Raw genomic sequence first — 27,119 nt, 5'->3', positions numbered from 1 at the left:
TCGCTGGAGATGTTTACCTTTCTCATTCCTGCTGCCCTAATTCTTTCAGGGTCAGACACACCAAGCCCGGGCTACATAACAGTCGGAACTGAGTGTTACCTCCTTGTTCTAGAGACCATATCAATTTAACCCCGCGTGACCTTTTGTAAACATACAGTGACCTTTTTTTTTCTTCCGTGGCATGATGTTCACTCCATTAAGTAATTGCTAGTGTCACTCTGAATGCAGATACGTCAGCCGTAAAAAATGGGTAACTTAATTTAGAATAGATTGGATAACACAGCTGAAATCTCAGACTTTCATAACAGGCCTACTGTACAGTGTGTGACGTTCAACGTTGAGCTGCAAACATAATCTTTGTGGTAAATCAGTTGAACATTGAGGAAGACCGAACTGGTCCATACAAGACAAATATTCAGACACGGGACCCAGGTGACCTCGCAGCCTAGTTGACTATGATGGAGGAGAGGCTCCCCTCCCATGAGCCTCGAGGGATGCCACCACACCCTCGTCCCACTTTCTCCCCCCTTTCACTCCCACACAATTACACAAGAAATGGGTTTTCCAACCTGAAACTTGTAATTATCCCAGATTCTTCCCCCTTAGTCTCCACCAAAATAGTCCCACTACAGAGAGAAAAAGCTTGAAGGGTTGCATGCAGTGTTTTGAAAATCTGGGGTCATCTTGGGAGGTTTTGTTGTAGCCTATAATGATGATCAGAGAACCTTGTAACTTGTGGGCTTGGAGTTTTTCAGTGCATAACAGGAACGGAGAAGGACTGGGCCTTGACATTGAGATAGTCCCGTTCCCTGACTTCCTGAGTGTAATGTTCAATTCCGTGACCTTGTGATCCAGTGCCCGGTTGGTTCTACTGGGAACCTGAGCTGACCGGGGAGAAGAGAAGGGGGGACAGGAGTTTCAGTTAAGTCGGTCCCCTCAGGGGAAAGGCGTAGGAATGCAATCATCTAGTTTGTCCTCATCGGTATTTGGCATGGGGACAAGTTCGGGGCAGCTCTCAGAGGGGCAAAAATAGACGTTTCTGAAGAGAAACGAACAAAGACAAAGTGGATTGCTTTGTTTATGTACAAACTGTTACGGAGACTGAGTGGGTTAGAGGAGAGAGAGTTATGTGGCTTGCTGTATAAAAATGCACTGAAATACTACAATAAACTGGTGCCATCTAATCTAACTTAGATTCAGTAGTGTAAAGTACTTAAGTAGTACTTTATAGTATTTTTACTTAAGTAGTTTTTGGGGGGTATCTGTACTTTACTTTACTATTTATATTTTTGACAACTTTTGCGTCACTACATTCCTAAAGAAAATAATGTACTTTTTACATTTTCCCTGACATCCAAAAGTACTCGTTACATTTTGAATGGTCAAATTCACACACTTATCAAGAGAACATCCCTGGTCATCCCTACTGCCTCTTATCTGGCGGACTCACTAAACACACATGCTTATTTTTTAAAATGTTTTATTTAACCTTTATTTAATTAGGCAAGTCAGTTAAGAACAAATTCTTATTTACAATGACGGCCTACCCCGGCCAAACCCGGACGATGCTGGGCCAATTGTGCGCCGCCCTATGGGACTCCCAATCACAGCCGGTTGTGGTACAGCCTGGAACCAAACCAGGGTCTGTAGTGACGCCTCTAGCACTGAAATGCAGTGCCTTAGACCGCCGCACCACTCGGGAGCCAAGTTTGTAAATGATGTCTGAATGTTGGAGTGTGCCCCTGGCTAGCCGTCTGGTTTGCTTAATATGAGCAACTTGATATGATTTATACTTTTACTTTTGACAGTTAAGTATATTTTTGCAATTACATTTACTTTTGATACTTAAGTATATTTAAAACCAAATACTTTTAGACTATTACTCAAGTAGTATTTTACTGGGTGACTTTCACGTTTACTTTTGTCATTTTCTACTAAGGTATCTTTACTTTTACTCGCATGAAAATGTAGTACTTTTTCCACCACTGCTTAGATTCCACACTATCCACATGCAGAGCTATCCATCCTTTGAACCACCCACTCATCTTCCTTCTAGTGGCCCACTGTATAAAACTGCAATGAAATATATCTAACATACTGGTGCTAAGTAATCCAAGCATTCATTTCTATATGCATCCTTTATCCACCCACCTATCCTTGCAATGTGTTCTGCCTTTGGTAGGTATAGAATGTTAGATCAGTGCTGATCTCAGGCCGTTCTCAGGTCTCTTTTCCCTTAACCTGCTATGGGGAACGGGGTAGGGTAAGCTGATCCCATTTTAGGGGCAACATCCACCTCCAGCACCTCTGGAAATATCATGACCACATTCCATGTGCTGCACGTTACAGCACAAACCACAGCTGTTGCTACTTTGATAAACAGAAAGCAACTGGGTCACACAATAGACAACTACATACACTATATATACACAAAAGTATGTGGACACCCCTTCAAATAACAAAAATTGAGCACACAGCCATGCAATCTCCATAGACAAACATTGGCAGTAGAATGGCCTTACTGAAGAGCTCAGTGACTTTCAACGTAGCACCGTCATAGGATGCCACCTTTCCAACAAGTCAGTCTGTCAAATTTCTGCCCTTCTAGAGCTGCCCCGAACAACTGTAAAAGTGCTGTTATTGTGAAGTGGAAACTTCTAGAAGCAACAACGGCTCAGCCACGAAGTGGTAGGCCACACAAGCTCACAGAACAGGACCACCGAGTGCTGAAGCGCGTAGCGTGTAAAAATCGTCTGTCCTCGTTTGCAACACTCACTACTGACTTCCTAACTGCCTCTGGAAGCAACGTCAGCACAATAACTGTTCGTCGGGAGCCATATCTCAGACTGCCCATCTTAATCTTTTCTTTTTATTGGCCAGTCTGAGATATGGCTTTTTCTTTGCAACTCTGCCTTGAAGGTCAGCATCCCTGAGTCGCCTCTTCACTGTTGACGTTGAGACTGGTGTTTTGCAGGTACTATTTAATGAAGCTGCCAGTTAAGGACCTGTGAGGCGTCTGTTTCTCAAACTAGACACTCTAATGTATTTGTCCTCTTGCTCAGTTGTGCACCGGGGCCTCCCACTCCTCTTTCTATTCTGGTTAGAGCCAGTTTGCGCTGTTCTGTGAAGGGAGTAGTACACAGCGTTGTACGAGATCTTCAGTTTCTTGGCAATTTCTCGCATGGAATATCCTTAATTTCTCAGAACAAGAATAGACTGGCGAGTTTCAGAAGAAAGTTATTTGTTTCTGGCCATTTTGAGCCTGTAATCAAACCCACAATTGCTGATGCTCCAGATACTCAACTAGTCTCAAGAAGGCCAGTTTTATTGCTTCTTTAATCAGCACAACAGTTTTCAGCTGTGCTAACATAATTGCAAAATGGTTTTCTAATGATCAATTAGCCTTTTAAAATGATAAACTTGGATTAGCAAACACAATGTGCCATTGGAACACAGAACAGATGGTTGCTGATAATGGGCCTCTGTACGCCTATGTAGATATTCCATTAATAATCTGCAGTTTCCAGCTACAATAGCCATTTACAACATTAACAATGTCTACACTGTATTTCTGATCAATTTGATGTTATTTTAATGGACAAATTTTTTTGCTTTTCTTTCGAAAACAAGGACATTTCTAAGTAACCCCGAACTTTTGAACGGTAGTGTAACTCCACCGTTTCTATTTATTATATCATTAATAAATATAATACCAATTATAAACCTTTTTTCCATAAAGAATGGTTTTTAATTAATCAGTATATTTGAGTTTAACCATAACGTTTGTTGTAATATCTGTTCAATCTTTTCTGGAGGATAAAACTGAAATTGTAACCAGGTTTGTATGGCTTGTTTAAGAAAAGGCGATACTTTAAACAAAACTTCATTTACAATTAGTCGTAAATGAGAAGTTGTAATCTGTAAAAAGGCAAAAAGGCCATTTTTTAACAAAGCATGAGCCTTTCTTAATAATCTACTGGAGAACCATTTTGGGTTTAAGTATAACTTATGTATGAGTGAAGCTTTTAGTGAGAGGTTCTTGAATAAGTACCTCCAATTCTTTTAGTTTTTCCTCTAACCTATGTTGTGCCTCTATAGTACAGTTTCCATGGCCATCTACCTGCGCTGTTATTTCCTCTATTTCCGTTATTAGTCTAATCTCTTTTGACCTAAACTGCTTTTGTTTTAATGATTGTATTGTATTGAATGGCCTCTAAAAGTACATTTAAAGGTGTCCCATACAATAAGGTGATCTGCTGTACCTATGTTGTGCAGAAAAAAGTCAATTATGAATTATTTTGTCTTAGTTAAGAACAAATTGTCATCCAATAGGCTTTTATTGCATTTCCAATATCCCCGTCCACGTGGAAATTCTGTAAGAGTTATATGGAGGCCAATTAGATGGTGGTCCGATCGCATTCGGTCTCCTATTAATACTTTTTTTAAACTTTTGATGCCAGCAAGAATGAGACCAGGAAGTAATCAAGACGACTAGCTTGATTAAGCCTCCTCCATGTATATCTCACTAGGTCAGGGTTTTTCAGCCTCCATATATCCACTAGTTCTAATGTATCCATGATATTCGTGATCTCCTTAAGTGCTTGAGGGTGATAGTTTGTAGTGTGATTTCCTTTATGATCCATTGAGGTACTTACAATTTACATTTTTAGCAGACGCTCTTATCCAGAGCGACTTACAGTTAGTGAGTACATACATTTTTCATACTGGCCCCCCGTGGGAATCGAAACCACAACCCTGGCGTTGCAAGCGCCATGCTCTACCAATTGAGCTACAGGAGGCCTGTACTTAAAACCATATTATAATCTCCCACCATAATAATAGATTCATTCGTTGCTTGAGAGCTCAATAGATTATTATATATATTTTCGAAGAAGTGTGAATCATCATTATTTGGCCCATATAGATTAATTAGATCTGTTTTTGGTCCAATAACATATTTAAAAGAATCCATCTTCCTTGAGGATCTGTTGGCACAGTTTGCACCATAATGATACCCAAGTTTCAATTATACTTACCACAGTGAAGGGAAATCTTAACGCTACAGCATACAGTGACATTCTAGACGATTCTGTGCTTCCAACTTTTTGGCAACAGTTTGGGGAAGGCCCTTTACTGTTTCAGCATGACAATGCCCCCGTGCACAAAGCGGGGTCCATAGAGAAATGGTTTGTCGAGATTGGTGTGGAAGAACTTGACTGTCCTGCACAGAGCCCTGACCTCAACCCCATCGAACACCTTTGGGATGAATTGGAACGCCCACTGCGAGCCAGGCCTAATCGCCTCACTAATGCTATTGTGGCTGAATGGAAGCAAGTCCCTGCAGCAATGTTCCAACATCAAGTGGAAAGCCTTCCCAGAAGAGTGGAGGCTGAGCACGGTGCTTGTAACAACAGGGTTGTGGGTTTGAAAAAGTATGTATGCAGTACTGTAAGTCGCTTTGGATAAAAGCGTCTGCTAAAAGGCAAACATTATATAACCCTACATATTATATTTCAGTCCATTGATATGGGTTGACAAGTTTTTTAAATATCTCCTGAGAAGGAAAGTTAGTATTTGGCTTGCCAAAGCAAATCCTTAGCAAAGCTCTCAAAATAGCATCGGAGAGAAACTGGTCTAACAACAATCTGTGTTTATTACATCCACGGTGTTAAGGAGACAGGACCTTGGCACCGTTTCTCTACCTTCTCTGCCAACACAAGGCCAAAGATACCAACAAACGCATTCATTCCCTGCATCGTTGAACAACCATATTCTCTCTTCCCACACTAGTTCAAACATGACACCACCTCTTACCCAATGTCAGGGATGAACGGGAAACATGCCCGTACAATACAGGCACAGGTGGAAGATAAAAAAAACATTCATGGTGTTAAGGAGACAGGACCTTGCCACCGTTTCTCTACGTTCTCTGCCAACACAAGGCCAAAGATACCAACAAACGCATGAATTCCCTGCATCGTTGAACAACATTTACATTTACATTTACGTCATTTAGCAGACGCTCTTATCCAGAGCGACTTCCCACACTAGTTCAAACATGACACCACCTCTTACCCAATGTCAGGGATGAACGGGAAACATGCCCGTACAATACAGGCACAGGTGGAAGATTTAAAAAAAAGGTGTGCTAGTTTCTCTCTCTGATACGTCCAAACTGTTTCCTTTGATGATAAACAGAGTCCTAATTCCATGGTTTTCCTTCATTGAGTAACTTCCACACCCTTGGCAAGGGATGTACTGCAAACAAAACAGTATGAAGGAAAGTGTAAACAGTGTAGATGGCCTTGGAGCTGAATCATACTGCTTCATTCCCAGAGCCTTCCTGAATCCCTGATAGGAGGTTGTCCAACACAGACAGATAGATGGGACAACAACGCGCTGACTGTTACAAACTAATTCAATACATTTCGACGACAAACTTTGGTACTTGTAGTGACAGCTAAGGGCTTCATGCCCTCTAACACTCTTCTCGGTTTCCGGTTGAGGTTTTGGGTTGGGCAACAAAGGATAAGGGTCGGGGTCATTGTAGTTCACCGTTTCTTGTTGTACTCAGCTTGACTTTATTAAAACAAACTTTATTTGGTTTAAAAGATGTACAGAAATAAAGATATATAGGATAGGATTCAAATCCAATTTAGAGGAAGGGTTTAGGTTTGGGGGAGGGGATAAACAACTTTATTATAAATAGAAAGAAAAGATTTGGACAACTCTGCTCTTCTAGATGCTGAGGGAGGGATTGCTTCAATACATACAGAGACACTAGACACTGGGCCTGATTGGACAGCTCAGAGCATCTGCTCTTTTTTCTCCATATAAACACATGGATGGGTGGGAGAAGCAAGGCAGGCAAGGAGCAAGGAAGGAGGTTGTGGTAAAAGCAAGGCATCCACCCAGCCTAAATGGATTTAAAGGTTCGGTTGATAAAACAATTGACTATATGTTCAACTATTGTTCTTTCTTTCTTTCCTGACATGATTTTATTTTAAACAAACTTTATTAGGATATAAGATAAAAGCACGTACCTACGAGGGGGGGATGTATGATTGGAGTCAGTTGTGCATGGCTATGTTGGGGATAGGGGGATATGTTGGGTCAGTTTCAGTCTTGTAGAATGTTGGACATGAGTGTGTCTGTGGTCTAGTTGGCCTCTTCCACAGCTTCCTTCAATGATGGGTTATTGATGGCTCTGTTAATGAACTTCTGACCAATGATCAAATGTCTCTTTGATTGATGTGTGTCCAGATATGCTGTGGGTGAAATTATTACTGACGTAACTTGGTAGTCTGTAGGCCATTTTTATTGCTATTTTTTGGATTGTCTGTAGCCGATTCATCTGCTGTGGTGAGGCTGTTATCCAGGCTGGTAGGGCGTATTCAAAGAGAGATCGGATGTAGCTGATACAGACTTTCAACACTGTCTGAGGTGGGGCTCCATATTTTCTTCCGCACAGGGTTTTTAAGTGGTTGAGTCGATTTCGTCCATCTCGCTTTATATTCGCTATATGTGTTGTCCAGTGCATGTTCTTCTGAAAGGTGACGCCAAGAAACTTAGCCTCTTTTTCAACTTTTATTATTTCGCAATAAAGCTTGAGGTCTATGGGTTTCTTTGTTTTTTGGCTGGTGCTTCTTGTAAAGAGGACACATTGCGTCTTTTGTGGGTTCAACTTTACGCGCCACATGTTAAACCATGTCTATCTCTTGAATAGACTGCTGGAGCTGGACAAGTAGCAGAGGTCGTCGGCAAACTGTGAGACTTGACCTATGGTGGGTGGGGTGGTAATAGATGTCTGATATATATAGCAGGAAGAGTAGTGGGCTTAGGACTGCTTCAGGGGTAAATGGTGGGGATATTGCTGTGGAGACCTTTACTTTAATTGTGCGGTTGTGGAGGAAGCTGGTGATGATGTTTCTGATGGAAGGTGGTAGTTTAAGATTGGAGTCTGCAAGTTGATAGCACAGCCCATTATGCCACATCTTCTCGAATGCCTTTTCTATATCAAAGAAGACGACCAGGGTAAGTTATCTTTTCTTGACATTTCGGAGAATATCTTCTGAAAGTCTTAGAATGTAATCTGTGGTTGATCTTGTTTTTCTGAAGCCAGCCTGATGGACTCCAAGAAGGCCCATTTCCTCAGTGTGGCTGCTCAGTCTTTGGATGAGTACTCTCACAAACAGCTTTACAACATGGCTGCGGAAGCTGATTGTTCCGTAGCTTGTGACGTTGTATGGGTCTTTACCGGGTTTGTGAATCATTATAGTAACTGCAGATTGCCAAGGTAGGGGGTAGTGGCCGTGGGTGAGACATGAGGTGAAGAGGTTGGAAAGGAGGTGCAAGTATTCTTCGGGTGCTGTCAACGTTGTCTTCCCCAGATGCATAGTTTTTCATTTTTTTCAGATGGATCTTAGTTTCTTCGATAGTGACGGATCGGGTGAGGGGATAGTCTACTGGTGTCAGGAGAGAGGTTTGTTTTTCCTTTCTTGGACAAAGAGAGGGCCATTAGGGCAAGAGTGGTCATTTTGTAGGTGGTTTCTGAATAGTATTGCTTTTGCTTTGTTATCTTCTATGAGTTGGTCTTGGGACTTCAACACAGGTATGATATTGTTGGTTTTGTTTCCGTTAATGCTTTAGATTTTTTGCCAGGTCTGGGGGTTGGTGTCTGTATCTAGCTGGTGGTAAAAGGCAGTCCACTGTTTCTGTTTATAAAGGATGAGTTGATGTCTAATATGATTCTGTAGCCAGTTAAATTCTGTTTTCAAGTTTGGTGCTCTTGTTCTGATAAAATATCTCCGGACCTTTCTCTTCTGCTTGATAAGGCTGAGGATGTGTGGTGGGAGTTGTTGTTGTGGTGGTAAGATAAATAGTCTCTTCCCGGGCCTGGATGAGGACACTCCCGAGCCTCTCAGCCAGCTGGTCCAGCTCCTTGGCATTCTGTGTTGCTGCTGCAATGTTTGTTATGCATTTTCTGTATTTTTCTTGTAGTTGTATCTTTGTTTTGCAGGTGATTGTTAAAGTTGGAGGGAAAAGGAGGCAAGGACAGGAAGGTGGTCACTTCCCACGTCATGACTGACAGAGAAGCTGAGGATTTTAGCAGCCAGATCCGGGGAGCAGAGGACAAGGTCAAGGATGTCTGCAGTGGAGGTGGAGGAGTGGATGTGTGTGGGCCCATCAGTGTTGAGCATGGTCAGGTTTGTGTTGTCGAAGATGTGCCTTAGTACTCTTCCCGAGTGGTTTATGGTGTTACAGTTCAAATCGTTGTGTTTGGCATTAAAATCTCCCATGATGATGGTATGGCCTTTATTGTCTGTGAGAGCAGTGCCCAAGGACACATTTCGTTCCACCCACACTCCGATGCTGGTGCCCTGTGATGTCAGCGAGATAAAAGGATGTGGTGCTCTTCCCTCGACTGCTAATCCCCCCCAAGAACACACTATTTCTGCACCGCCTTTCAAGTCACAACATCAACATCATACACTGAAGAAAAATATAAATGGAACATGCAACAATTTCAAAGATTTTACTGAGTTACAGTTCATATAGTGGTCCTCTGTAGCTCAGCTGGTAGAGCACGGCGCTTGTAACGCCAAGGTAGTGGGTTCGATCCCCGGGACCACCCATACACAAAAAATGTATGCACGCATGACTGTAAGTCGCTTTGGATAAAAGCGTCTGCTAAATGGCATATTATTATTATTATATAAGAATATCAGTCAATTGAAAACACAATCATTTAGGCCCTAATCTATGGATTTCACATTACTAGGAATAAAGAATACAGTATCTCTGTGCATTCAAATTTCCAACAATAGAATGCAATGGTGTTCATTGTCCATAGATTATGCCTGCCCATACTATAACCCTACCGCCACCATGGGGCACTCTGTTCACAACGTCGACATCAGCAAACCGCTCGGCCACACAACCCATTCCTACAGTCAGCCATCTGAAACATTTGCCCACTGAAAAAGTTGGTTATGACGCCGAACTGCAGTCAGGTCAAGACCCTGGTGAGGACGACGAGCACGCAGACGAGCTTAGATGGTTTCTGACAGTTTGTGTAGAAATTATTGGGTTGTGTAAACCGTTTCATCAGCTGTCCGTGTGGCTGGTCTCCGACCAGCCCGCAGGTGAAGAAGTCAGATGTGGAGGTCCTGGACTTCCTGACGGGCCACCCCCAGGTGGTAAGGGTAGGTAACAACACATCTGCCACGTTGATCCTCAACACAGGGGCCCCTCAGGGGTGCGTGCTCAGTCCCCTCCTGTACTCCCTGTTCACCCATGACTGCATGGCCAGGCACGACTCCAACACCATCATTAAGTTTGCCGACGACACCACAGTGGTAGGCCTGATCACCGACAACGATGAGACAGCCTATAGGGAGGAGGTCAGAGACCTGGCCGTGTGGTGCCAGGATAACAACCTCTCCCTCAACGTGATCAAGACAAAGGAGATGATTGTGGACTACAGGAAAAAAAAGAGGACTGAGCACGCCCCCATTCTCATCGACAGGGCTGTAGTGGAACAGGTTGAGAGCTTCAAGTTCCTTGGTGTCCACATCACCAACGAACTATCATGGTCCAAACACACCAAGACAGTCGTGAAGAGGGCACGACAAAACCTATTCCCCCTCAGGAGATTGAAAAGATTTGGCATGGGTCCTCAGATCCTCAAAAGGTTCTACAGCTGCACCATCGAGAGCACCCTGACTGGTTGCATCACCGCCTGGTATGGCAACTGCTCGGCCTCCGACCGCAAGGCACTACAGAGGGTAGTGCGTACGGCCCAGTACATCACTGGGGCCAAGCTTCCTGCCATACAGGACCTCTATACCAGGCGGTGTCAGAAAAATTGTCAAAGACTCAAGCCACCCTAGTCATAGACTGTTCTCTCTGCTACCGCACGGCAAGCGGTACCGGAGTGCCAAGTCTAGGTCCAAAAGGCTTCTCAACAGCTTCTACCCCCAAGCCATAAGACTTCTGACTAATCATGGCTAACCGGACTATTTGCACTGCCCCCCACCCCACCCCACCCCACCCCCCTCTTTTACGCTGCTGCTACTCTGTTTACTATTTATGCATAGTCACTTTAACTCTACCCACATGTACATATGACCTCAATTACCTCGACTAGCCGGTGCCCCCACACATTGACTCTGTACCGGTACCCCCCTGTATATAGCCTCCCTACTGTTATTTTATTTTACTGCTGCTCTTTAGCTATTTGCTTTTATTTTCTATTTTTCTTTAATTAACACTTTTTTTATTAAATTTTTTATTTTTAGGGGGTAGATCAGCTTTAATATTGCAGATAGATTGTAACTTCCATCAATGCAATTGTCTGCATCACTTCCAATCTCCTATATGTTTTTTTTTTTTTTCTCGCATATATATACACACACACATACATACATATACGCATATTCATACATATATATATATATATACATATCCTTTAAATATATATATATTTCCCTTTATTACTTTCCAACCCCACCATCCCTTCCCCAACCGGAGAAAACCAGTGAACAACAATGCCCAGGCCCCCACCCCTTGCCCACACACACTATATACATTTCATGGACACAGTCAATAATTATACTTTGTTTGTTTTTGCTCCTGAACTTCCTCCGATCATTTTCATGATGTCCATCTGGTATGCTTCTATATGCCATATCTTTCTAACTGTGCTCTTTCACAAAAGCTCACAATATATAACCTATATACTTACTATGGACACAGCATGTCTTACACTAGTTATCTTGTTGTTATTAGTTGTTGTTATTAGTCCCATCCTTCAGCTCCATTCAACACCTCCCATCTATCTCAACACCATCCATATTGGATTTCTATTTGCCATATATTTTTCAACTGTACTGTGATGTTTTACAAAAGTTATGAACCTTTCTATTCTCATTGTTTCTACAGTTTGTGAATTGAAAATAAACATTTTTGCTAAAAGTATTATTATATTATTGATCGATTGACTATGACTTTTCAGATCACCCAGTAGTGCTATCTGCAGGGTCAGCTCCATGCAAATATTGCAATCCTTCAGCCATTCCTGGACCTGTGTCCAGAAACAAGCTACAAATGGACAGTACCAAAACAAATGATCTAATGATTCTGTCTCTTCACAGCCAAATCTGCAGAGCTGGGAAGATTGTATCCCCCATACAAATAACATTCTATTGGTAGCAAGAATTTTATATAATAATTTAAATATTAAAAGTTTTGAATCCGGCGTCGTTTTGCGTATCAGTTCATAAAACCCTATGCCATGGAATCGGTATGTCAAAGATCTCTTCCCAACTATTTTGCAATCTATATGGGATGGCTGTCAATCTTTTGGTCCTTAAATGAAACTGGTAAACTTTTTTATTTATCACAATTTTCTTTAACCAATTATGTTCTTTAATGCAAGGCCGACAGACAAGTTCCTTACTTTTCCCTCCTTCCACTTTCCTTCCACTTTTCCTCTTGTAATTTTGGGTAGAGCAGACATTTCCATATGTTTTTGTTAGCTGCATGTGCAACATAACTCCACCATTCCTACCGATAATATAATTTACGAAGATTATACCTTTTACCGTTTTTTATCAATTAGTATATATGAGTTTAACCACAATATTTGTTGCAATATTTGTTCTGTCATTTCTGGAGGATTAAATTGTTTTAGAAATAGTGATATTTGGGAGATGATTTCCTTTTCCAATACCTGAAAGTGAGGGGTTGTGATCTGAATAAAGGGAAGAAGTCCCTTCTTGAACATTGGGTGAGACAATCTTACTAGTTTGCTAGAGAACCAGTTCGGATTTAAGTATAATTTTTGTATGACTGAAGCTTTTAGTGATAGGTCTAATGCTTTAATATATAATCATTTCTGTCATCCTAATTCATATTCATTATATAAATAGGCCCGTTTAATTTTGTCTGGCATGCCGTTCCAAATAAAATGGAATATTTTTTTCTCATATAATTTAAAAAGAGTTAATCAGGTTGATTTTTCCACAAATTGACAGGTATTTACCTTTCCATGGTAGCAAGATCTTATCTATTTTTGCTAAATTTCTATAAAAAAAAATTATTTCATTTGGGATATGTATTCCGAGTATATCCACATCACCATCAGACCATTTTATTGGTAAACTACATGGTAATGTAAAATTTTTATTTTTTAGTGATCCAATACGTAATATAGTACATTTGTCATAATTTGGTTGTAATCCAGAGAGGATAGAAAATGTATCTAGATCCTCTATGAGGCTGTGGAGGGATTCAAGTTGTGGATTTAAAAGAAAACATGAATCATCAGCGTACAATGACACCTTTGTTTTTAAGCCCTGGATTTCTAATCCCTTGATATTATTGTTGGATCTGATTTTAATAGCTAACATCTCGATGGCAATAATAAATAGATATGCTGATAGTGGACAACCTTGTTTCACTCCTCTGGACAGTTTAAAACTTTCTGAGAAATAGCCATTATTTACAACTAGAGTTACTATACATGATTTTAAACTTTTTTATTTTACATATTTATTTTAAAAAAGTGCTTGTAAGTAAGCATTTCACTGTAATGTCTACACCTGCTGTATTCCGCGCATGTGGCAAATACATTTTGATTTGATTTGATTTGGGCTGGCGTGGTTACACGTGGTCTGCGGTTGTGAGGCCGGTTGGATGTACTGCCAAATTCTCTAAAATGATGTGTGAGGCGGCTTATGGTAGAGAAATTAACATTTAATTCTCTGGCAACAGCTCTGGTGGACATTCCTACAGTCAGCATGCCAATTGCACTCTCCCTCAAAACTTGAGACATCTGTGGCATTGTGTTGTGTGGCAAAACTACACATTTTTGAGTGGCCTTTTATTGTCCCCAGCACAAGGTGCACCTGTGTAATGATCATGCGGTTTAATCAGCTTCTTGATATTCCACACCTGTCAGGTGGATGGATGATTTTGGCAAAGGAGAAATGCTCACAAACAGGGATGTAAACAAATTTGTACACAACATTTGAGAGAAATAAGCTTTTAGTGCGTATGGAACATCTCTGGGATCTTTTATTTCAGCTCATGAAACACGGGACCAACACTTTACATGTTATATTTTTGTTCAATATGCCAAACAGAATCCAGTTGTATACTATACATACTAGGCATTTTCTATATATGGCTCTGGTAGATCCCATACATTTAGATTCGAATAGAACATCTAGCCCAACAACATAGCCTACATGTTCATAAAGGTTGCTTTAAGACAAAAATAGACCAGAGAGAACATATACGAAAAACACATGTGCCACCACTGCCATTAGTAACGTTAACAAAGGTTCCTTTAAGACAAAACGGGCAGTGTCTAAGAGTAGGGGGTGAATCATAGTAAACTGTTATAGGAAACAGAGGGGCAGGGCAAAACCACATACAACCACATCAAGTTCAAACTCAACTCAAGTGGCTATGGGCAACCCTAAAAATTTTAATGTTCTCCACGTAGGCTGGGTCTGATTTTGGGTTGACAACAACACCTCCAACTCTAATTCCTTCTCACCAGCACTCTGCTTCACTCCTCCAAATGACACTAATTCATTTGAAATGGGTCACTAGCCAAGAGACCCCAAACACAGCTCTGCTCAGTCAACAGTTCATAATGAACGCTTGATGAGAATCAACGACGAGAAAAATCGCTCATCACTTCACAAAACCCTTTTAGTATGATGCCTGATTTAAATTCAGTTTGTGTCTCCGGTCCCAGTATTCAGGAAGTGGGACAGTATCTTTGTATACAACGACACAGTGTGTCCCATAGCCACAGCCACACATGCGAGCTCCGTTGGACGCTGGAGCTGACCAAAACATTCCTCTGAAGGAGCACACAAGCTAACCACTGTGAGCCACTTAAACACTCAAATATGAGAGAAAGAGCCCAAAGAAGGCATGAAAGCTGTCAGGGAGATGCAGGTAGACTTCAAAAAGAAAAGGAAAGCCGCACACTCTAGGAGCTCTGATGAAGACAGCTTGTCTGTCGAAACGTTGGTTATTTAGATATTAAATTATTGCATCTGAGCTCCTAGTGTGCAGCTTTCCTTTTCTTTTTGAAGTGTTTTACGCCGTCAGCCAGCACCTCGCCTAAATAGGTGTGCGTTTCTTTTGCCTTTATCTTAAGATGCAGGAAGACACCACAGCACAGCACAGGGATGGCAGCATTCCTGTTCAATAAGCATGAACTATGAAAGCAAAAGGATGAGAGAGGGATAGATAGCGAAGAGAGAAAAATTAGATATACACACGCTCAATGAGGTAGAAGACTTACAGAGTTGAGAGTTAAAGTTTGCTCCATGTATAGGGCTGTGTGCAGCGTGTGTTTGGCTTGTCTTCAGCGCTGCTGCAGCTCCACACGCCCGGTGTGTGTAAACAAGTCCATCCGCAAGTGCGCTCCGCGGTGTGTGTGTGTGTTCGCTTGCAGCCACGCAGAGCTCAACTCAGGGGCAGTGCAGGAACGCCCAAGATCCTGACAGCTACTGAGAGTTCAAACGATCCCTCTTTCTGCTGCTGCTGTGCCTTGCTTCCTCTTCCCTCCTTCCCGCTCTCTCTACCCTCCCTCCCTTTGCCTCTCTATTTCTCTGTGACTCCCTCTCTCTCTCTCTCTCCTCTGTCTTAATTCCTCCTCACCATTCCTGCTACGCCCACAAAGTAGATGTCAGAACTGCGCTATCCAGCCTATGATATGAGGGGGAAACGCAAAACTCAAGCCTCACAGATATGGGAGCACCTTCAACTCTTGGCACACACAAGTCATATGTAACAAAATAGCATACACTCACAATCATTCCTTCACACCATTTGCAATGCATTCGTACACAGACCACAGAAATGCAGACACTACAAACACACACCCACAGAAACCTGTTCCATGTCATCTCAGAAGTTTGTGAACTGTGTTGTGCTTGCCTTCCATCATCTACTTAGTGTGCAAAGTGACTGATTTTAGTCAGAAGTGAAAGCCTGAGCTGAGGAAGGAATCAGCTCGGGTGCAACGGGGGGTGCCGGCTGGGCTTTGACAAGTGTGCAGAACTTTTTTTAGAAGAGATACAAAGCGCCACATTCTTCAACATGCCCAAACATAAAGGGGGTTTGGCAAAGCCCCAGTGCGCAGTGAGCCGCTCCTATCGCTCAATCTCCACACACACACACACACACAAAATACAGTGCCTTCAGAAAGTATTCACACCCCTTGACTTTTTTGTGTTACAGCCTGAATTTAAAATGGATTACATTTTGATTTTTGTATCACTGGCCTACACACAATACACCCCATAATGGCAAAGTGGAATTATGTTTGTAGAAATGTTTACTAATTAATATTAAATGAAAATCTGAAATGTCTTGAGTCAATATGTATTCAACTCGTTTGTTGTGGCAAGTGTAAATATATTTAGGAGTAATTTGATTAACAAGTAACATAATACGTTTCATGGACTAACTCTGTGTGCAACAATGGTGTTTAACATGATTTTTGAATGACAACCTCATCTCTGTACACCACACATACAATAATCTGTAAGGTCCCTCAGTCGTGAATTTCAAACATAGATCCAACCTCAAAGACCAGAGGTTTTCCAATGCCTCACAAAGAATGTCACCTATTGGTGAAAAATAAAAATAAAAAGCAGACATTGAATGTCCCTTTGAGCATGGTGAAGTTATTAACTACACTTTGGATGGTGTATCAATACACCCAGTTACTACAAAGATACAGGTGTCATTCCTAACTCAGTTGCCAGAGAGGAAGGAAACTGCTCAGGGATTTCACCATGAGGCCAATGGTGACTTTAAAACAGTAACAGAGTTATTTAAAACTGAGGATGGATCAACAACATTGTAGTTACTCCACAATACTAACCTAAATGACATAGTGAAAAGAAGGAAGCCTGTAAAGAATAAAAATATTTGAAAACATGCATCCTGTTTCAAATAAGTCACTAAAGTAAAACTGCTGAAAATGTGGGAAAGAAATTAACTTTATGTCCTGAATACAAAATGTTATGTTTGGGGCAAATCCAACACAACACATCAGAGTATCAAGCATGGTGGTGGCTGCATCATGTTATGGGTATGCTTGTCATTGGCAAGGACTAGGGAGCTAAGCACAGGAAAAATCCTAGAGGAAGACCTGGTTCAGTCTGCTTTCCAACAGACACTGGGAGACAAATTCACCTTTCAGCAGGACAATAACCTAAAACACAAGGCCAAGCATACACTGGAGTTGTTTACCAAGACGACGTTGAATGTTCCTGAGTGGCCTAGTTACAGTTTGGACTTAAATTGGCTTGAAAGAGCCTCCCGAGTGGCGCAGCGTTCTAAGGCACTGCATCGCAAACCCGGGTTCGATCCCAGGCTGTATCACAACCGGCCGTGACCGGGAGTCCAATAGGGCGGTGCACAATTGGTTGTCCGGGTTAGGGAAGGGTTTGGCCGGTGGGGCTTTACTTGGCTCATCGCTTTCTAGCGACTTCTTGTGGTGGGCTGGGCGCCTGCAGGCTGACTTCGGTCGTCAGTTGAACAGTGTTTCCACCAACACATTGGTGCAGCTGGCTTCTGGGTTAAGCGGGCAGGTGTTAAGAAGCGTGGTTTGGCAGGTCATGTTTCGGAGCACGCATGATTCGACCTTCAACTCTCCCGAGCCCGTTGGGGAGTTGCAGCGATGAGACAAGATCAAAATTGGGGAGAAAATTAAGACAAAAATAATAACATTGCCTTGAAAATCTTTGGCAAGACTTTAAAATGGGTGTCTAGCTATGATCAACAACAAACTTAAAGTTGCACTATGCAGAAATCGCTCCACCATTTCCTGGTTGCTAAAACACTAATAAATTAGTTAGCCTAATTTCAGTTTATGTGACAAAATAAGATAGTATAGTGTAGAGTATCATTGTACCATCTTAACTGCTGTGAAATATATTTTCCACAACCAAAAATATTGTTGTTTCTGCTGCTGTACAAAACCCAAAGTAAAAGACGCAAAAACTTCTTAGACTTGCTTTCAAGTAGCATGATAGATCTATAACTCACATTTCTCCCAAAAAGTTCCATATGGCCACTAAGAGAGCTTGAAGAATATTGTACAATCCTGGTGTGCAAAGCTCTTAAATCATGTTCACATTAGCCATTTTGAAGTGACTCAAATCCTATTTATTTGCATATCCAATTGAAAAATCTGTTATTTTTCCTGCAGTCTGAACAGCCAAAAAGCACATGGAATCGGATATTTCAAGCCACATTTCAAACCACCGTTGTAGGTGGTTTGAAGTCAGATACAAATTTGATTCCTTGCCATGTGATTTGTATCTGAACGGTCAAATCTGATTTATTTTCCCTCAAGTGGTTTTTAGTTGTTATTCGGCATATTTTGTTGCTTGCTAGCTACTCTATTGACAGTTTGACAAGAGAATGTGGTAGCTAACTAGCTTGTTACTGTTTACAAACAAATTAGTGAATGTGATAGAAAGCTAAACGGCTACCTAGCTAGCTAGTTGACTGCTGTGGCTAGCCAAAAAGGACTCATTTTGAAAGTTGGATTATCTTATCCTTTGAGGCTTTAAAAAGTGTTCTTAGCCTATGATTTTGAACATTCAAAACAACTGGGAAACGTCCGTGGCAGGCATTGTTGTCACCTTAGCCTGCTACATAAGCACAAGCACCATCACCAATCAGCCTACACCACTGCACACACACCCGTTGTTACTATGACATTTTACATTTTAGTCATTTAGCAGACGCTCTTATCCAGAGCGACTTACAGTTAGTGAGTGCATACATTTTCCATGACAAATAGTATAGCCATGTCAGCAAATTACTGCTGTCTGAACACACACAAATCCGATTTGGTCACTTGTAACTTGCGGTTTGGACAGTCAGTAGTCCAAACCGGATTTGAAAAACAAAACTGATTTGAGCATTGAGGCCTGCAGCATGAACAAGGCTTTAGAGACTTACCCAGAAATACTCACAGCTTTAATCGCTGCCAAAGGTGATTCTAACATGTATTGACTCAGGGGTGTGAAGACTTATGTAAATGAGATATTTCTGTAATTTTGAATTCAGGCTTTAACACAACTAAATATGGAATAAGTCAAGGGGTATGAATACTTTCTGAAGGCACTGTACATCAACCACTGATCATCACAGTCCTCTGCTGAGACCAAACGGCAACCAGGAAAAACACCAGATTAGGCTAGCCGACAGTACAGTCTGGGGTAGCTACGTGTCAGAGGCTCTGTGATGTTCGGAAAATATAACAGCGTTTACCGATTCCTGACTCCTGATGCCATGGCTCTGACGCACACGATTGACCACGGAAAAAGAAACAGGGCCCCGGCTTCCTGAGCATCAAACGGCAAGAGGTTATCCACAGGCAGGGGTCTCGCCACAGCGCCGCTGGAAGGGTCTCCCAGGGTCCCACGTTGTCCGCTTATCACATTTTGGATTCGCACAGCGTGAGAAAAGGGCTCAATAACATCCTAAGGAGCTGAGGAAGGGACTTTAGGAGTCAGTCGTAGGAAAAACTCCCCAAAAAAACACCTTCCAATCCCTGTGTAATGGGATATTCCAATGTGATGCACACTACATAATAAACATGTGTGTTCACCTTTGCTTCTGGAGAGGCTGAGACATGATGACACTTGCTATTTATATGGTGACAAACAACTAACAACATAGGAAATCTTACATTTTGGGTGTAAAACTCCTTTGATGTAGCTTGTACTTCATGCCCCAGTTTGTCATTCCATATTTTTTCTTTACGGAATGCCTGCCAAAGGGAGGCTCTCACTTTCTTTATCATAAAATCGCAGATTACTTATCTATTGCTGTCATTTTTCATCTTCTCTAGCATTGAATACAGTAGCTGATCATGTTACCAGGCAGGATAATAGACATGGAGGTTCCATTACAGGGTGTGGTATTACAGGGCTTATGACACTGAATCAATGGTTCATGGAATCCGACACAGTGCAAATACGGAGAAAATTAACAACCTAAACTCTGCATATAGATGACCTATTATCTCAGCATAGTTTATAATCATATTCCTTATGGTTGAGATCTGCTAGCGCTGAGCCTTCAGGAGTGACTCATTGATCTTTGACTGATAATCCTGTGAAGCTGCTATAAGCTGGTTAAACCAGACTGAATTAAACAATGGTGTCTGCAGCATTCAGTCTAGTTTAGCCAGGCTGGTGACGCTGAGCCCTCGAGGAATTGAGCCCTTGACGTGGAAACCAGAGGTGGGCGATAGCCATAGGTGAGGATCTAATTGCATTTGTCCGCCATTAGAAGAAAACCTCAAACATGGTATACATTTCAGGTAATTACTATCAGCATGTGTAAATTTCACTCATTTCGTCATGGTTCCAGGGTGGCTGAAATGGTGACTGCACAAGGAACATTTTGAAAAGTTATTATCTGACCACAGACCTGCCTTTTTTGCAACAACAAAAAAATCCCTGAGGACCAGCAACTCCTAAGAAACCCTTAAATATGAACTCCACAGTTTCATAACATGAAAACGCTATACTGTAAAGGCAGACTCCCTTGGCCGTACTGTGTTCAAATTCACTTAGCCCCACTTAGCTAAGTGGGCAGCCGCCCGCTGACCAAAATGCAATTTGGCTCATTGAATACACCCAAGTCTTAGTATTCCAGGAAACACTTTAGGGAATCGTACTACTCTTACTTACTGTTCCCCATTTGAACTGGGGATTCCCATTCAGTCTGCGGCCACCCAAAAAGAGCATTTTTTGCTTGACAAGTAGCTAGGCCAAAGCTATTTCTGATGTACGTTCAAGATAAAATTACAGTTTGCGTCATATAGAGGATCAGCTACTACCCTGAAATTATTATTTACCCTTTTTTCGTGGTATCCAATTGGTAGTTACAGTCTTGTCCCATCGCTGCAACTCCCATACGGACTCGGGAGAGGCGAAGGTTGAGAGCCGTGTGTCCTCCGAAACACAACCTTGACACAATGCCCGCGTAACACGGAAGCCAGCCGCACCAATGTGTCAGAGGAAACACTGTACACCTGGTGACAGGAGCCACTAGTGCGCGATGGGACATGAATACCCCTGCCAGCCAAACCCTCCCCTAACCTGGACGACACTAGGCCAATTGTGCTCCGCCCCATGGGTCTCCCGGTCGCGGTAGGCTGCGACAGAGCCTGGACTCGAACCAGGATCTCTAGTGGCACAGCTAGCACTGCGATGCAGTGCCTTAGACCACTGGGCCACTCAGGAGGCCCTGAAAGCCCAATTATAAAAGATGAGCCAGGCCTAGTTATTATTTCAATCAATACATGCCTACGTTAGAAAACCCAATGCTAATTCTTCTCTATACAGTATATTAGTCCTACATGTGAAATGAAATGCTCTTGATGACAAAGTATTCCTAGTATTGCAATATTTGTTTAATATCTATAAATGTAATTTGTGTGAAGCCCAAGGCAAATGTCCTCGTCGTGTAGACAATACCATGTTGTATCCATTTAATTATATTGTATTAGAGCTATAAGTGGTTAATCTGTAGGTAGCAGGCTTTTTAATGTAGGCCTATAGCAGACCCTTTTCTATATTTTCCTATTATAGGTGTATAATTATGTGTATAATACAGTTGTTTACATGCCAGCCTGTACAGTTAGCATGTGAGGGTTGGCTCTGTAGAAGAGATCAAAGCTAATGCTAACATATGGAAGCCTGTGTGCTCTCTTTACTGACGTCACAGACGGTTTCAACACATCAAACACCCCATCTCTCTCCCTAGCCGTCACAGTAGCTGTTGACCCTGAAGAGGCTACAAAGGCCAGAGTGTACTTGGCTCCTCGCAACCAGAAGAATTCCAGATGGCCTACACCAATGACATCATCGCTGTAGCATAAGCAAATGGTGAACTGGAGCAAATCTTTATATAGTTCCCGGTTCAGGGTTCACACACTGACTGACAATACCATTATCTTCTCTTCACTCCTCTGCAGTGCCATTGACTCAGAAATCACTCAGACAGAATGAGCAGAAACCGTTAGTCATGACATCCTATTGCTGTGTAGTAAAGAATGTGCAGCCGTGTTGACATAAGAAAGCAAATCAGCCGTTGTGCTGACAGATGGCTTTGAGGTTGAGTCGTTCGCACACTCGTTCGACGACAAACGCAAAAATGAGCTAAACTAAATGTCAAAGCCTATTAGGTCAGACATAAGAAATGTCCTTTACATTGTGTGAGACTGTTCAGTACAGGTTTATGTTCAAGAGAGGCTTGTTGAAAAACCTATGGAACTTTAACAGTGAACAAGAGGCCGCAAGTTTCTGACACTACTGTTTAGAGTTGGGGTGAGTGACAGGGTGTGTGTGTATGCAGTGTGCGCGTGTGTATGCAGTAGGGTATGTGTGAAAGCAGGAGCCAGTAGAATCCCAGAGCAGCGCAAATAGGGGAGAAATGTGGGCACGTCGTTCAGTCATTCAGCAGCGCTGCTCATTAGCAAGGCCAAACCAACAGGGCCCATGCCTCGGATCCACACAAAGACCACTTTGTGAGCCACCCTCGCCGCAAGTGTGGCACCAAACACGAGAAGGGAACAGAAATGAAAGGTTAAGAAAGAGCTGAAACTGGAGCAGAACGGAAGGGGGAGGGAGGTTTGGCTGAATGTCCAAATTAGTCAAGCTGACCAGCTCCTCTGCATAGAGGCGAATGGCATGATGGAAAGATGCCGTTCCCATAAAAGATGGGTACACAGCATAACAGGGCCATTGTACAATGCTTTAATATAAAGGCATTGGTACGATAAGCCGGAACAGAGTTGTATTGAATTAAGTCGATTTAATTGCACCAGATATTTTACTCTCATTCAAATAACTATAATTCCAGAACCTCCAATGGCAACCCCCTGAGTAGGATGGAGCTAGGTTTACATTAACATTTACATGAATGACTGTACTGGAACTGTATTGGGTCTACCTCCAGGTCATCCAGTGATCGTGCAAGGCTGAGCTTCTTGGAGTGTCCAAATGAGCGACGGCCAGAGAAGCGACGGCCAGAGGAGCGTCCCACACCGATGCCCCAGAACTTGGAGCCCTGTCAAGGGGAGAAGAGAGATCATAAGCATTAATGACTGTCTGCCAAAACATCACACTATTACATGGACACAATTGATCTTATCGTGGTTTTTGTCATGCTTAGTTATTGGTCATGAGCCTACATAACACCATCTTAAACACGACAAAAACATGACATAACACCTTATTAGGTAAGCATTAGGGATTAGTATCAACGATCAGCTTAACATGATCATTCCTCTGTCTGGAATACACTTCCGTACAAAATAGACAAGGCTTAAACAAGCTTGCAGTTTTTGGAGAACATTGGAGAGGGTGATAAGGAACTATCTCACTGGGCAATTTAACCAAGATGATGTAAACCAACCAAGATGACAGATGTTCTTCCTGCCTTGACCTTAAGGCCATATGCTGTGTCCTTATATAACAGGGGTCATGACACGCAACTAACTCCTTCTGCCCGACAACATAACTCATCATGGCAAATGTGATTGGCTCACAGATTGTATAAAAATAACGGACTGGCCACACAAGACTTACAGTGAGCCCCATGTCAAACATGGTCAAGCCCATTAGTCTCAGTTCGGTTTCACAGACACCAATTGGGCTGAGGAAGTGCTTTATCTCAAAAGCCTCCATCAAACTCAACTCCTCCCCTTTCATCTGCACCTTAATCTCACCGTTTAACTGCTATATGCTAAACGAGCATGAGAAACGCATTTCGCCAGCAGCCCTGCTATTATAATGATGGGTGAGAGCCCAGCCTGTTTGAGCTGGAATAAAGAATTGCAGGTAATTACCATGGTATCACATGGGTTCTACCCTGTCATTTTCCTTCGCTTCCTGTGCAAAATTGTCTTCTTTTTCAGAACAGAGACAGACACGCGATTCATCCCGGCGTATACACACAGGACAATAACTCAATGATAAACAGCGCACATATTTTCCCCTATCATCAGACTCTGGGAATCTGCTCTCTGCACTGGAAAGATGAGCAGAAGCAAAAACACATCAGATGGTGGAGGAGGATTCTCTCCATTTCTGACCAGATTCTGCTTAAATATGCCACTCTGTCAAAGCAAAGATTCTGTTTTGCCAAATGACTGCATTTCCATGGAACACATCCATATTTTTCTACACTCAGAGATGCAATAGTGCAGCCACAGGAGAAACATATTATAAAAGGTAAACTTTCTGTATTGGCTATTAAAAGATCTTTCAGATGTTTTTAGGATTTTTACCAAAATATCACAAGTTTGGAATGCACATTTCCTTGTGTCAACTAAAAAACATCAATAAGTAGCAAAGTACTTCTTCCACAGGGAAAGTAATTCCCTAGATAGTGAAACCGGGACAGGAAAACAACTAAAAGCCTGTTTGGAACTAAATCTTGGATGTGGATTTATGAAAATGAGATAATTGAGGTATAAGTTAACAGGTGTTTTTATTTGTTATTTTTAAATGGTGTATTATATTAGGTGTGAGAGTGAATGGGCTGTCCACCCTCACAGTGCCTGGCAACTCGACTCCTGCAAACCATGTATTACTTCCTGTGGAATAAAGTTGAACAAAAAGCTAATAGAAACACAAAAACGTTCATGCTACATACACATCGCAACTGCTGCTACAATACTATTATTATGATTGCTAAATACTGCACAATTTAAAACACTTGCTCCCCAATCCGCCCTTCCCCAAAGCATGTGTAAATATTGGACTATAAATTGTGACTTCCTGTATTATACTTACACTAAAATGTTTATTCTACTGAACCGTTTACTTTATGGTCATATTCTTATATTTTATTATTTCTTATTGTTGTTGCATTGTCGAGAAGGAACCTGCACTAAATCATTTTGTTGGATAGTGTATGCCATGTGTGTCCCGTACATACAACTAATAAAACTTGAAACTGCCTGTGGAATAAAGAAACAAAACCAGATGTAAAAAGGAAGGGACCATGCAAAGGTATTTTTGTTCATCCTTTGCACAATCTCCTATCTTAACTTTGGGTTAGGGAACACCCTGGAAAAAACAAACTCTGGCCTATACATTATGTAAACACACACACATCACAGAATCATCAACACAACAACATTCTCTCTTCTTATCTCACCTTGGTATTGTCATCTCTCCTGGGCTTTCCATTTAGCAGCTCTCCAGATTCTGCTCTCCAGAGTCGTTTGGCCCACTCCTGCCTCTGGGGCAGCAGCGTCATGGCCTCCGCTGCCTGGTACCTGTCTGGTGGGATCTGGCTTATGGGGAGTGGCAGGGCGTTGGTGCAACCCACCGTGGCTGGTCCTGACCAGCTGTTAGTGGCCGGTGTTGCCTGGGAATCAGGCTCTCCACTGTGGCCCCTAGGCCACCTCTGCTTGACGCTCATAGAGAACCGGCGTTGACTGCTTCTGAAGGGGCCTCCTCCTTCTGTTAGGTTCTGGTTCTTACCCACAGGGTAAGGCGGTGGCGGGGGCTTGAACTGAAACTCTAACCTGGGAGGAGGGCCTCCGGATGGCCCGGTTAACAACGCTGGGCCCGGTCGAGATTCGGAAAGGGAATGTGTGCTTCCCGGATTAGGATGGCCGTTTAAGTTTAGGCGGTTATTTTGGTGAGCTACTATTTGGGTGAGGTTTTCTTCGGCCTGGGGGTAATCCTCCCATGGACAGCTGGGGAGGTTGCCCCCGGGGTCACTTCCGTGGGCGATTGGGAAATCCCTGTCCGCTCTCTCCTCAGGGGGGGAGGCGTTTCCGATCCCGCTGTCTCTGTTGCTGCTGGCACTGCCATTCTTGCAGGCTCTGCTGCTGTTCTGTTGAGTGTGGAGGTGGTGGGCCGACTCTCTGTCCAGCCTGGTTCTAAACCTCTCCACCGCCTCCCCCATGTCACAGTATAAGACAGACACAAACTGAAGGACGGAGGGGGGAGTGAGGGGGAACTCCTGGCAGCCCTGGGTGTCTGGGTCGGGGATACAGTCAAAGCCGAAGCGCCCGGCGATGCCCAGGTGGTCACTGTGGTGGCACAGCTCGGGGTCGATGAAAAAGACATGGCAGGAGGACCTCAGGGGACCGTTCTTTCCCACATGGCCACCAGAGACGTGTGCAGTGGTGACCAGGCAAAAGAAGCGCCTGTCCTCGGAACACACAACTCCCACGACAAGGTTCTCAGCAGGGAAGGCTGCCAGGACGGCTCCGGCGTCGTCACAGAGGCGGACGCAGTCGAACATGATCTTCATCATCACCAGCGTGTGGGTCTCCTGCTCAGTGCCCATATGTCTAATACACCTGCGGATCACCTGTAGGCAGTCGTCCTCTGAGCTGGGGCAGGACAAGGCCAAGATCAGTTCAGTAGAGCCCAAGTAGCCCACCACCATGGCTGTTTTCAGCATTCTCCAGTCTGGATTCACATAATTCTCCTGGTCATTTAAAACAGAGTCAATGTCTGCCACTCTGGCGGTTTCCTCCTCAGACAGGAAGCCAGGTTGGGTTTTGGAGTTCCACGGTTGGGTCCAGTGGGACATGTCCGGTTCTGACAAAGGCCTTGGCTGAAATGGAGTGGCGTTTACTGAGTTACATGACGAGTTGCCAGTGTGGTCCACCGTGGGCCAGGTCCCGACAAGCACCACCAACCGCAAGGGTCCTTTACAGGTGCCAATCAACTGCACCACAGCCTCGTGGGAAGCCTTTGCCACATCGATTCCATTTACGCTCACTATACAATCCCCCTGCTTTAGTCCCACCAGGTCTGCAGGGCTCCCCTCCAATATACCACTCAAGAGGCACGGGCCTCGTCCTGATAAGGTGAACCCGTATCCTACACGTCCTCGAACAACCTCAACCCCTCTGACTTCCTGAGGGGCGGTCAAATCCAGACACCTTCGTGCCCTGTCGTTCTGTCCCGGCATCCTCATTCTGAATGTGGACATTTTCAAATGGAGAGTGTGGGAACTGAATGTCACACTGGAATGTTATCTGTTTAGTGCCAACACTGAAGTGTTTTTGTCATCCTGCA

The 27,119-nt window shown here is 43.0% G+C and overlaps 1 protein-coding gene across 2 annotated transcripts in view; it reads right to left on the bottom strand.

Annotated features, from left to right (window-relative positions):
* The window catches only part of LOC311112773 (regulator of G-protein signaling 12-like), a 64,386-nt gene extending 37,267 nt beyond the window's left edge, over positions 1–27,119 (bottom strand). For both annotated transcript variants that reach the window (XM_084155913.1, XM_084155914.1), the window contains exons 1-2: positions 25,234–27,119; positions 23,020–23,136 (exon numbers count right to left, since the gene is read on the bottom strand). In XM_084155913.1, the coding sequence (XP_084012039.1) occupies positions 23,020–23,136; positions 25,234–27,033 (1,917 nt within the window). In that variant the 5' untranslated portion in view covers positions 27,034–27,119. The remainder of the gene's footprint in view (positions 1–23,019; positions 23,137–25,233) is intronic.

The sequence above is a fragment of the Coregonus lavaretus genome (genome assembly GCF_964263955.1).
Source record: "Coregonus lavaretus genome assembly, chromosome: 39".
Taxonomy (NCBI): domain Eukaryota; kingdom Metazoa; phylum Chordata; class Actinopteri; order Salmoniformes; family Salmonidae; genus Coregonus; species Coregonus lavaretus.
This window is presented reverse-complemented; position numbering and strand designations above follow the sequence as displayed.